Source organism: Candoia aspera, chromosome 16 (assembly GCF_035149785.1).
Source record: "Candoia aspera isolate rCanAsp1 chromosome 16, rCanAsp1.hap2, whole genome shotgun sequence".
NCBI lineage: Eukaryota > Metazoa > Chordata > Lepidosauria > Squamata > Boidae > Candoia > Candoia aspera.
In genome coordinates this window covers 12,123,706-12,135,197 of record NC_086168.1, presented here as the reverse complement: position 1 = coordinate 12,135,197, position 11,492 = coordinate 12,123,706, and the positions used below count along the sequence as shown (strand labels likewise).

Here is an 11,492-nt window from a genome sequence, read left to right as displayed (position 1 = left end):
TAGGCCTCGGCAAGCCTCACCCTGGAAACAGGCAACAGTAGGGAATGGGCGGGGGTGGGGAAGGGGGGACAAGCGATCCGGAAATAGAAAGATGTGGCATCTGAAAACCTCCCTTCAAGTTTGCCCTCAGAGGCATTGGGGCCTCACCCACTTGGTGGGCACCCCCTACAGAAGCCACCAGGCGCAAACATCTCCTTTCTGCTGGGGGAGAAAGACGGCGTTGGCCAGAACAATGGAGGGAAGGCAAGGGCAGCACCGTTCCTCAACCCGGATGAAGAGAACGAACTGCCTGCGGCACACGTGCCCAAAGGCTTCCTGCACAGGCCTCCGTCTTCTCACCCGGACCCCGAGCCACTCCGGTCTGGCTCGGGGGGCCACTGAGTGGGAGCAACTGGGACCATGTGCCTAAAACTAGGCTTAGGTCTTTAAGGGTGGCAGCCACTTATTAAAAAATCAATAAATATTGAGGCAGGGAAAATTCACGAGCAGGTTCATATTTGCAAAGACAGGTTTGTGGCTTTTAATTAAAAACAGTCAAAGCATCTCAGTCTAAAATATGAGTTGATACATTAAGTAATGGTGCATCAGGAAAGCAAAAGCAGTCAGACCTTTTGGATCACTGCATGATTAGATGTGACACCTGCTGCTTGTCATTCAAACATTGCAAGAGGGCTAAGTTCAGTATTTTCACTTGTACCAAACTCAGAGAATGAAATTAAGGGGATGAAGATGAGAAATACACTATTAAGCAAAACAACATTTTTATGAAGCGTCTGGGAAGCGTTTGGGTACCACAGATTTGAAAATCAAAATTTACTGTCCAGTAGTGGCTCCTCGTGAAATTAGCACCTCTGCAGATCATCAATTTTAACATTTTTCTTCTAATTATGATATAATACATACCAGAAAAGATATTTTTAATATGACTATTGCAGCAGCATAGCAGTATGATATTCCTTCATTTATGAACCTTTGTCAGAAAGGTATTTTAGTTCCACCAAAGAGACTGATTTAAAAAAATAAATATACAGGGGTAAGAAAATACATCTTTTACAAAATTTATAGAGGCAATGAGTGCTGGCCTGCTGAATTCAGCGCCCCCCACCTGCACCTGATAAAGTCACCACCAAAGCATGTTCCCTAAAACAGAAAACGGAGAAGTCCTAAGGCTGTTTGCGCAATGTACGCCTGGGCTGTTATACCCAACACAGCAAAAAGCCAGGAGGGAATCGGGGGGGGGGGGAACAAATAGGGGACGAGAGCATGCAGGGCCCTCCCTCCTTCATAAAACTGGCAGCAATTCCAGAACCAGTGCTTCTCTGGAAGCAGCCTGTGACAATATCCAACTGAACGAAAGAGACTAGATGAAGAGACCGAGCTCGGGATCCATTCTGAAATGCACTGGAGATAGGTTTATCAGCAGAACTCTAAACTCTCAAGGGAAGTCCGGGAGGCGTGACTGAGAAAAACATGACACCGTGCTAAGAATGCAGCTCTGGAGCAGGACCAGCCGGCTACAGTCTATAGCAATGCCCAACTTGCCATCGCCAAGCAAGCACTGAGGAGCTGGCGCAGGATTTGGGCCTGGTGGGTTTAGACACAGCTCGGAGCTGGTCAGGAGACTGTGCTAGAAAACCATCACAGCGGGGAAGTCCCGCAAGATGCAGCAAAGACGGAAACATTTTCAGAAAACTCTGGAATTTCAAGTTCAGCCACGGACAAACGCGTCACCTCTCTGTTACGAGACGCTGCACCACACAGGCAGAAGCCTAATTCAGCTCTGAAAAGCCGCTGTGGTCCCACAGCAAAAAGGGGGCTCGCAGCGGCAGCAGCCGTTCTGGGGAAAACAGGGCTGGGGCTCAGGCAGGATTTCCTGGCGCGAGCCCGCCGGCTGCTCCGTGATGACCGGCTTCTCCTTGGGGAACAGCTCCGGATGCGGTCTACCTCCCGGCCGCGGAGCATCCTTCTCAGACTTGACCACTAGGAAGGCTGCGAGGTCCAAATCAAGCATTGTCACCCCTCCACGCGGGGTGGGGGTGTTTTGGCGGCACTGGGGGCACGGGATCCACCACTGTTCGTTGGCCACCACATTCAGGCGCCGGATGCAGGCCTGACAAAACGTGTGGCCACAGTAGAGGCGGCGAGGGAGGTGGGCAGAGAGGTCATAGCAGCAGTAACAGATGACACAGTCAATCTTGGGGCTGCTGGGACGATGGGCCGCAGCCCCCAGGCCAGGCTTGGCAGCCTCCCAGCTCTCAGGCCCTGAAGTCAGAGGAACCCTAGAGGGAAGAACCAAAGAGAAGGGCCATTCAACGCCGGATGCAGACCAGATCTTGGACTGTGGCTCCGGTTGGTCTCAGTCGGTCTATTTCTTCAAATACACCTGTTGCAGAAGGCAGTGAGCTCAGGGGCAGCCTTTCAACACTCTGAATGCGCCTCAGTCCAAAACTCCTAACTCTGATCCTGAAGCCCTGAACTAAAGTAAAAAAAGAAGGCCACAACTTTCCAGGCACATCATGATCTGGACCAGTTAGGTTGCTGGCAAAGGAGTTAAAGGGTCTGGGGGGCTGCCTTATTCCTTTGGTGGATCCTAGGCAGCCCTATCTGCCCCTGGCTCTGCAGATTTTCATGCAAAACTGACCCCTTAAGAGCCGGGGACAGCAAGCTGACCAAGCAACTTATTTAAGAGGCTTAGTTCAGGTGAAAAACAAGAGAGAATTAGATGAAAACCCCTGCCAATTTCAGCACCCCAAACGGGGAGCTCGCAAGTTGAATGTGGCTGTCTCCTACGAATTGCCTCAAGGTTGTGGTTCTGTCATCTCATCCGCAGGCCAGAATGCCTGGCAAGAGCTCACCTTATCCAAAGCAAAAGAGGGAGACAGATAGGGCTCTGTGGCTACACAATCAGCATGCCGATTTCTGCGGGTAGGAAACTTACATTTCCTGCTCTTGCTGCATTCTCACTCTTCTCAAGAGGAAGAAATGGAGGCTGACAGCTTCTGGATGCAGCCTCCCACTGTTATATTGTATGAGGTTCACATTTCAGGCACAGTTGCAGTACTGTATCTACCATGAGGAGGCTAAGTTCACAAGATAGAGTTACGGTTGTCCTGGCTGCCAATAGCCACAGAAATGCAGTAATATGCTCCCTCCCTGCCTGTCTCCTCCAGTGGAGCCCTGCATTCATCTCTCCCACCCTGCCCTGGATGTCAGCAGTGAAATCACCTTTCTGCACAAATGCCCGGAGTTTTCAGATCCTACCGGCATGAGAAACAATCCCCAGGATTTCAAATATTCCTGGACCTCAGGAGCCCTCCATGGTCCCTCCTGGACATCGGGGCCTCTGTATCCCTGCCTCTCCCTGCACCCTCCCCAACCCTTCATCAGGGCTCAATATCTTCTGCGGCTTGGGCATCTACTAGTGCCAAAGGGACAGACTTCTCTACCCTGAGACTAAGTCCAAGACGTTTAGTCCTCCCAAGAGGCATCCGGCTGGCTGCAGGGAGAACAGGACATGGAAGAGGGGGACTGCTGGTTGGACCCAGCCCCAGGTTCTTCCGAGGCGCGTCAGGTGGACCTGCCAAAGAATCCCCTTGTGCCATGTGGAGAAGGGACCTGGGTCAGACTGCTGCAACAAGAGGCAGATGCCTCGGGAGGCCTGGGCTGCCGGCAGAGTTGCTCCTTTTCCATTGGTGATGTTTCTTCTCCAGGTTCGATGGAAAGACCGATTCGGATTAGCCACAGAGATGCTGTTCTCGGGCCTGGTACCACCACCTTGGCCAGTGGCTTGTAGGGGACTTTTCTCTGGCAGTCCCACACCTGGGACTCCTTCTTCTGGAGGAACAATGCTCTTCTCTCGGTGACATTCACCAGACTGCTTAAAAAATCCCACTCGGCCTTTTAAAGTTGGCTTTAGGCAGCCTCGCAGTTTAGTTCCTGCTATTTTAACCGTCAATCTACTAGCTTTGCTGATATGGTGTATTAAGCATCTATTGTAAACTGCCTCGTGAAAGAATGATAAGAAAGTTAAATAACAATTCTTTATTTCTAAAAAGCTCAGAATCGGACCATTGTTCCATCATACAGCACCTATTTTTCATACAGAAAGTCCCCGTAATTTCCAATTGGGCTGAACAATAAAAGGAAGCAAGAGAATACAACTGTTGTAAAACAACAGATGCTTTGCCCATCACTTAAATTTCTTCTCTTCCCACTGCCAAATCCTGATAATTGGCTACCAGAAAGTGTTCCTGGAGAGGACTCCAAACAGGGGCACTTCCCCCCCCACCCCCCAGGAAGTCAGACCCTACGAAGAGGGTAACAAAAGGGCCGTGCTGAACAGAGGCTGCTCTTCCCAAGTGCTGTCTTGACGGTTGCCCACAGATGTTTTTACACCATGTTGCTCTGCATTCTGGCCTGGAGTAACTAAGACCGGGGGGGGGGCAGAATAAATCAGTGCCAACTCAGCAGAGCCTTGCCCACACGGGGCACAGAAATTCTACCTTCCAATGGTACCATCATTTCATGAAGCAGACTCGTCATGAGTCAAGAAGTGGGGTTGAAGAAGGAAATACAGATGGAAGAATGCTGCTGTGGACACAGCGGCCCCGGAGCCCAGATGGACGAGTGGGCCAGACCCAGAGCAAGACCTCTCTTGCTCTGTTTCCTCCCAAAAAAGCCCCACTGCATAAGAACACACAGTGGTGGGGCCGGCACCAGCCTGACCACATCGCTCAACCCTTCACAAAAAGAGAGAGGTGTTTACATGAGCTTGGTGGAGGGAGGCTAGTTCCCATGAGGCTGAGCCTTGGGGAGAAGAGAGAGAGTCAGCCCTTCTCCCCAGGGGGAAAAAAAGCATTAAGGTGGTTAATCCCTTTCTTCTGCTGGTTGCTTGCGTGCTGACAACGCTTGCAGCCAGACAAGTAGTTGGCTGATTTCTGCCTCCGCAGGCTGGAGCGGCACCTGAACGCAGGAGACAGAACTTGCCCAGCGACTAAGAAGGGACGCTACCCGTGGACGGCCTGCTGTGCCCACTGCTCTTTGAGTGCTGGAACGAGGGCTTCCGTGGCTCCCTCAGAGGCTTCTCCTTGGTCAGGAAACACAAGAGCACCACTGCTTTAGATACGTTGCAGCAACCCCTTCAATTCTTACACTTCCACTGGGGCTAGAGGTGCCAACAAAAGCAGTGCCAGAGTGGCAAGAAGGGGGGACTGCTACCGGCAACCTCCGGCCGCATCTTACCCATGCCCTGCCCTCGCCACGAGCAGGAGCTAAAGAGGCCTCATCTCCCCTGGCCCTGGGCAATGTGAGCAGCGGCCTCAGGGCCCCGGTAGGACCCCCAGATGCGGGAATCAAATGCCATGCCAGTCCCCTCATTGCTCCTCCACATTCTTTATCATGAGCCAGCAGGGTGCACTGCCCAGTCGGCCTCCACAATGACGTTGGCATCTCCTCCTTGGCGTAGAGCGGGAGCCACTTTCCAGGCCCCGGGAAGCCAGGCAGGCAGCTCTCAGGCAGCAGCCTTCACGGAGCAGCCCCACAGCCGAGCAAGAGGGTGCGTGCCGCCACGTGCACCGGCACCTCCATCACCAGTGAACCCAAAAAGGTGGCCAGGCAGGGCTGTCGGGGGAGCGGCAGGGAAAGGGGCAGGGCACCGCACACGGGAAGCCGCGGCAGGGCAAGGTTGGCAAGGGACACTTGTCAACACACGGAATCTCGTCCTGCTGGGGCTGTGCCAAGAAACGCCCAAGGGCGACCTTCGGAGTGTGTGTCCTTGGAAGGCGCGTGAAGCAAGTCACAGGCCAGACTCTCTGGCTTAAGCTAAGAAAAATGGCAAAGCCTCCACAGAATGCAGAAAAACAGGGCGGAGACTCCAGGATGTGGGGGCAGGCGGGGAGGCGGCTGTGGAGCTAGCCTCTCCAACAGATAAAGGGAAGACAGACTGGCTGGGCAAGGGAAAGTTTTATTACGCTTGCTATTTATGGAGAACCTTCCCCACACCCCTGTTCGAAGGGCAGAGGCCAAGGCACCCCACCCTGACTGAGGACTGCCTTCCGCCCAGGCAGCAGGTGACGGTGTGTGCTTCCTTCCCCACCCCCCACAATCCAGGGCCAGGCCTGCCGGCACCCCCTGCCCTGCCCAGTTTTCCTTCCACCCACCTGCCCGCCAGGTCTGTCCTCGATTCTGCTTCCAGAGTAAGGGGGCGAGAGGTGCCAAGGCAGCCACTGCTCCTGCCCAAACTGCAGCCACAGCCAGGCCGCCTTTCTGCCCCCACCCTGGGTGGTCCTCGCAGAAGGTAGGGAGCACGTCTGGCTACCAGCCCAGTTCAGGTTCAGAGTTAAACAGCAAGAAGGGCCAAGTCAACGCATCTTGATCCTTGCCAGGGCAACATCTTCCCCCTTCCCTTTGTTTCTTGCTCCTCTTCACCAAATCCCGGCTGAGACCCTCCTCCTCCGCTGCCCATGGTGCCTCAACAGGGAAGGTGGGAGAGAAAGATTTGCCACCCCACCGGGCCCTCCAGGAATCGCGGCACACCCACTCCGGTGAGGCGAAGGCAAACGTCCCGGCAGCCCGACTGGGGGCTCAGAGCAGCACGGCCACATCCCAGCCTCCCCTGCTCTTCGGGGGATCGCCGGGGGATCAGGAGACAATGCAGCAGAGCTTCCTGCAACACGGGCTGCACTTGGGGCAGCAAGGCGAGCAGCAGCCACCGCCACGGTCCGGAGCGGCCCCTTTGTCGCTTTTCCAACGGAAGGGCTCCGGAGCGTCCGCCCTGGGCATCTTGAGGCTGGCGTAGGGGTTAGTGGGCTGGGCCTGCAACTCCTCCTGCGCCTGGGCTCTCTGGCCGTTCGAAGCCGGAGCCACCCCCCCCTTCTCTGGGGCCGCCGAGTACGTGGGCAAGATGCTGGGGCTGAAGAGGACGGTGCCGGAGGTGAGGTCATCCCCCAGGTAGTATCGCAGGAAGCCATCATTCAGTTGCGCCTGGGGGATGGTGACACTGGCATAGGGGTTCTCGATGGTGAGCCCGCGGTCCATGGCTGCCTGCTCCGGCAGACGCTTGTGGCAGAGCAGCAGCTAAGGTGCCCCCCCCACCGGGGTGCACTCTGCCTGCCCAGCTGCTGCTTCTCGTCCAGTCGGTTACCAAAGAACCAACGCTTGGAGACAAAAAGGAGATTTTACCATCAGCGATTTCCCTGTGCTACTGAGCAAGAAAGGAGGCTTTTTAAAAAATTAATTTTGCTAAACTTACAGGGGAAGTCAGGAACCAGTGATCCCCCTCCTTCCAAGGAGGGATGAGAGGAGGCTGGCAGCCCACCAGAAAGGGGTGTTGGGGGGGGGGGAGGCTGGATCCCAGACCCTGTTCCAAAGCACCACCTCCCTTGTGGACAGCTGCCTTGGCCTCCTCCTGCAGCCCGGACAGCAGCCCAAACCAACAGAGCTGGTTTTCCCAACTGTGGCTTGCCGCTCCTCTGGCGACAGCAATGCAAAACGACAAGAGCGCCAAGAAAGTAAAAAATTAGGAAGCGTGGGGCAGTGGGGCAGCCTGGCTGCCACCCAGTCTCCCACCCAGGCTCCAGGATTTGGTCAAAGCTTTCAACAGGCTGAATTTCAACCGTAGACCTCAGTTACCTGGCTCCTGGCTATTCCTTTTGGGAGGCCAGCCCCTAGAGACTCTCCTCCAAGAGAACGGCCTCCAATGCCCAGGGCTTTCTTCGGAAATCCTGGGTGCCACGTTTGGGACCAGGAAGACCCTTGGGTACCAGGCTTCTCATGGGGGGGTGGGGACAGCTGCACCAGTGGAACTTCTTCCTACCAAAGGCAAGGGCCATGCTTCAGTCTCAGACTTTCGCCTGCCCCCAAATGAAAAGCTCCTGGCAATGGAACCCCTTCCCAGCGTGCCGGACTGCCCCAGGCTGCCAGGCCAGCGCCTCGGCCCGCTTCCCTCCGGGACAGGCAGGTGCGCGCAGGTGGACTCCAGAGCCTCCCCCCGGCTACCAGCCCGGGGCCTTCTTCGAGCCAGAATCGAGCCGCAGCGCCACCCTGACCCAAGCCTTGCCGTCGCTGCCCCGGGAGAAGAGAGTCGACTTCAGCGCGCCCCGCCCGACCTACCTGGCAGGTCTTTCGTCCCCTCAACCCGCCGCACTCCCGGCCAAGGCTCGCCCCCTTTGTGAACGGGTCCGCTCCGCCTGTAGCCAGGGAGGGGCCGGCGGGCGCACCCTTCTCTCCGGCCGCCCTGCGCCTCCCCGCGCGTCCACAGGCCGACATTCACCCGGAGGAGCCTCCTGGTCTGCCTGCCAAGGCGGCAGCACCGCCCAGGAAGCCTCCGGCCGGCCCCGGCACAGCCACGCGTCAGCTCGCCTTCTTGACCGCCCTCCCACGGCTCCGGGGTTGGTTACGGCGGTCCCTCCCTCATGGACACCTGAAACTGATTTCGGTTCGCCCTCCGAGGTGAAAAGGAACCAAACACCAAACCTCAAGGCGGCGCTCGCGCAAGTCGGATCCCGAGAGTGAGCCAGAGCTACCCGCCCCGCCGGCCCAGTGGCCGACCCCCGAAGTCGCGAGGAAGCCCACTCAGGAGAAAGCGGCTACGGCGGCAGTCTTCCCCAACCGGGCGCCCTCTGGAGACCCGGGAATCCCTCGCCCGTGCGTCGCCATCGACCGGAGGGACTCGGCGGCGGCAAAAGATCCGCCAAAGCGTGGTCTTTGCTGACCCTCTGCTGTCCCCACCGCCAGCGTTTCCGCCAACCCTGGCTGCCCTCCCAGCCCGCTCACCCCTGGGGAATAGAGCGCGACTCTTGCTGCCCTGAGGCTGGATCGAGGGGGAAAGAGCGCTTCGACGGGGCACTGCCTAGGCGACTCAGGGCTTTCTCCCTGCTGGGCTGCAGGAGAGGAAGGCGCGGTCGGGGGTGGGGGCGGGGGCGGGGTGGGGGCGGGGGCGGGGGTGGGGTGGGGGCTGCCTGGGCACCTTTGCCCGAGGGACAGGACAGGGCAAGGGAGGAGGAGCTTGGGGCCCGGCAGGTGCTGTTCCCAAGAGCCAACACTAGGGGTCAGCCCTGCCTTAGCCCTGGCCTGCTTCTCCCCGCTTCTTTCCAATGTTTAAAGTTCCAAGAGGATTTGGTTGAATGGTACCAAAGAGGCATCCGTAAGTAATCTGATAGGTAAACTAGAAACGATATGACTGTCTTGCTAGTGTATAAACAACGACATATTTTAAAAAACCTAAACTATTACACGTAAGCTATACACTTTTTAAAAAGAAGAAAAAGTATATGTATAGGCCTGTGTGTGTACATATGTAAATAAAATGAAGAGAAAATTCAACTTTCCCCCAGTGCTTCCCAAAGTGACCTATGCAGAGCCAGGCCACGTCCTTCTCACAACTACCTGGCCCGGGTGAGGTCTGAACCCAGGCCTCCTCGAAGGCCCAGCTCAGCTCAAAGGGACTGTTGGACCGCTTGGGTCAGGTCCAGCATTAGGACCCGGCCAATGGTCGCTTCATTCTGATAGCTTGGTACAGCTCTCTATCAGCTCTTGTTGGTGCTTTCAGATAAAGGAGGGTTTTATCTCTGGAGTTCTGGGCCAATCTGTTGCCTCTTACCAGCAGCGGCTTCGCTGGCCTCAGCCCCCGAAGCGCCTGTCCACTTGCCCTCCAGGAGAAAGGTTGGCGGGAGCAGGGGAAAGCCAACCATTGTGACTGCCCACTGAGCATCTGGCTGGAGGAGAAGCCACGGATTTCCTGCCCTGGAACAAGCACTTCCGCCTCCTGGGCCCCTCTCTGTGGTTATCACCCCCCAGCAGGAAGGGCTCCACCCTGGTCCTGCCTCTTATTCATACTTAGCAAAGAACCCAGTCCAAGCCATTATCAGGATATCTTCATTATCATTGTTATCATACACTATACCTCTGAGCAAGTTCCCTTGGAATGCAAATAGCTCACTTGGCCACCCCAGGGAAGCAGGTGGAAGTTTCTGGCTGGAAAGGTTGTGCCCTCCAGCCCTTTACCATCCTCCAATCCTGTCAGGGGCCCAATTAACCCTGCACAGACCTCCTTGAATTAAATGGGCACAATCTTGTGCCCTCCCTTGGTTATTCCAATCAGTTTCAGTTAACTCAGTGCATATCTGCATTTGATTAAGGCTATTAGAATTATTTGAAGGAAAATAACACATTCGATAGCGCATAAAGCTATGAGAACTATTTGAAGGGAAAAGATAACACATCTTTCACGGATAGGGCCTCTCCTGCTCTCAGCCGAAACACTGCAGACAACAGGCCCTTCCCCATATGGCAAGGTACCTCTTCGAAGAGGGTGTTTTCCGCAGCAGCCTCTGAAAGCACTCTTTAAAAGCCCTCCTGCCTGCAGCCCCCACTGTCCCTCCCCCCCCCAGGCAGAATTGCTATGGGTCCCTCTCCACCCTCATTGGGGTGGGGCATGGGGCAGTTGGCTGCCAAGGGAGACCAAGGGGCTGGAGAAAACAAGGCAGCTTTGTGCAAAGAAAAGGTCCAAAACAAAGGGAGGGGAAAGGGAGGGGATGCCGAGACCCCAGACCCGGAGAGAAGGGCAGGCAGGCGCTCTTCTGTTGGGAGGGAGCTGAATTCTTGGTATCCTCTTCCACTGGGGCCAGTGAGTTTAGCAACCTTTTCCTTAAAAGTGGGGCAGAGAGACAGGAACTCCTTCACCACTGTCCCCAGGACCGGGTACTCACAGTCTGCTGCCTCTGGAACTGAAGGTGCCATTTAGCAAACAAGTTGGGCAGGCCAGTGGTGGTGGTCCTCGCTTGCCTCCTTTACCAGGCACCTGCTTTGCCAGGCACCTCGGGCCATCTCTGGAGGCAGGAGATTCCACAGAGTGTTTTTAGGCTGTCTGAAGAAACAGTTGAAAGCCATGTGAAGCACCAGCTTTTTATTTCAGAACAGGGTCCAGAAAATGCTGAACAAAAGGACGTCATCCTGCCAGGTGACCCAGGAGACCAGTTCGTGGTAGGACCCGTAAGCACTCAAGGGAGCATTTGGTGGCTGGGTGTGTGTCTGTGAATCCAATGCTCCCCAGTGCCACTTTAATGCTCTGTCCAGAAGATCACACTGTGATCTTAGGAGAGGCCCTTCTCAGCAAAGAGCTTGGGCTAAAAAAACCAAACAGGCTGTTGGGAAGGAAGGGGACAGAGGACAGGGAACCAGGTACAATATTTCCCAGGAAAGTTCTGATGATCTCCCTGAAGGGAAGCACAGACAGCCACGCTGTGATGCAGATGCAAATTAATCCTGACATTTGTTCCTTGGATGTCCTGAAGCAAACAGGAGTTAGGGTTGGGGGGGGGCACCAAAATGGGGGTGGAATCCATGTTTGCCTCGGGTGACAGACCCTAGTTGCGGCCCTGGTTGCCTGTATGTTTCCACTGGGTAGGGATGTGCAAGCTGGTCAAGCAAGTTTGGGATGGCTGTGTGAAGCGGGTGTGGGGGCTCAAAGAAGGGGTGTGTGTTGACCTTGGCTC

General features: G+C 55.6%; 2 protein-coding genes across 2 annotated transcripts; both read right to left on the bottom strand.

Moving 5' to 3' along the window:
* Window positions 1-1,442: 1,442 nt before the first annotated feature.
* Window positions 1,443-6,463, bottom strand: RNF224 (ring finger protein 224). Its single transcript, XM_063316481.1, has 4 exons — window positions 6,381-6,463; window positions 5,242-5,521; window positions 5,011-5,086; window positions 1,443-2,355 (listed from the first exon to the last, which is right to left on the bottom strand). Exons 1-4 carry the CDS (start codon window positions 6,461-6,463, stop codon window positions 1,775-1,777), a joined length of 1,020 nt encoding a protein of 339 aa, XP_063172551.1. The 3' UTR covers window positions 1,443-1,774.
* A 130-nt stretch (window positions 6,464-6,593) lies between these two features.
* Window positions 6,594-8,195, bottom strand: CYSRT1 (cysteine rich tail 1). Its single transcript, XM_063316175.1, has 2 exons — window positions 8,110-8,195; window positions 6,594-7,154 (listed from the first exon to the last, which is right to left on the bottom strand). The coding sequence occupies exon 2, from the start codon at window positions 7,033-7,035 to the stop codon at window positions 6,640-6,642; it is 396 nt and encodes a 131-aa protein (XP_063172245.1). The 5' UTR covers window positions 7,036-7,154; window positions 8,110-8,195; the 3' UTR covers window positions 6,594-6,639.
* Between the last annotated feature and the right edge of the window lie 3,297 nt (window positions 8,196-11,492).

What these genes read in the sequence shown, in the direction of transcription:
- CYSRT1 (XM_063316175.1), bottom strand. Translation starts at nt 7,035, where the DNA reads ATGGACCGCGGGCTCACCATCGAGAACCCCTATGCCAGTGTCACCATC.
- RNF224 (XM_063316481.1), bottom strand. Translation starts at nt 6,463, where the DNA reads ATGGGCAGCGGAGGAGGAGGGTCTCAGCCGGGATTTGGTGAAGAGGAG. An exon ending in AGGGGGAAGATGTTGCCCTG is followed by an intron (nt 5,522 to 6,380) that starts GCAAGGATCAAG and finishes TGCTCCGTGAAG; the next exon opens with GCTGCTGCCTGAGAGCTGCC. An exon ending in GCACAGCAGGCCGTCCACGG is followed by an intron (nt 2,356 to 5,010) that starts GTAGCGTCCCTT and finishes AGACCGACTGAG; the next exon opens with ACCAACCGGAGCCACAGTCC.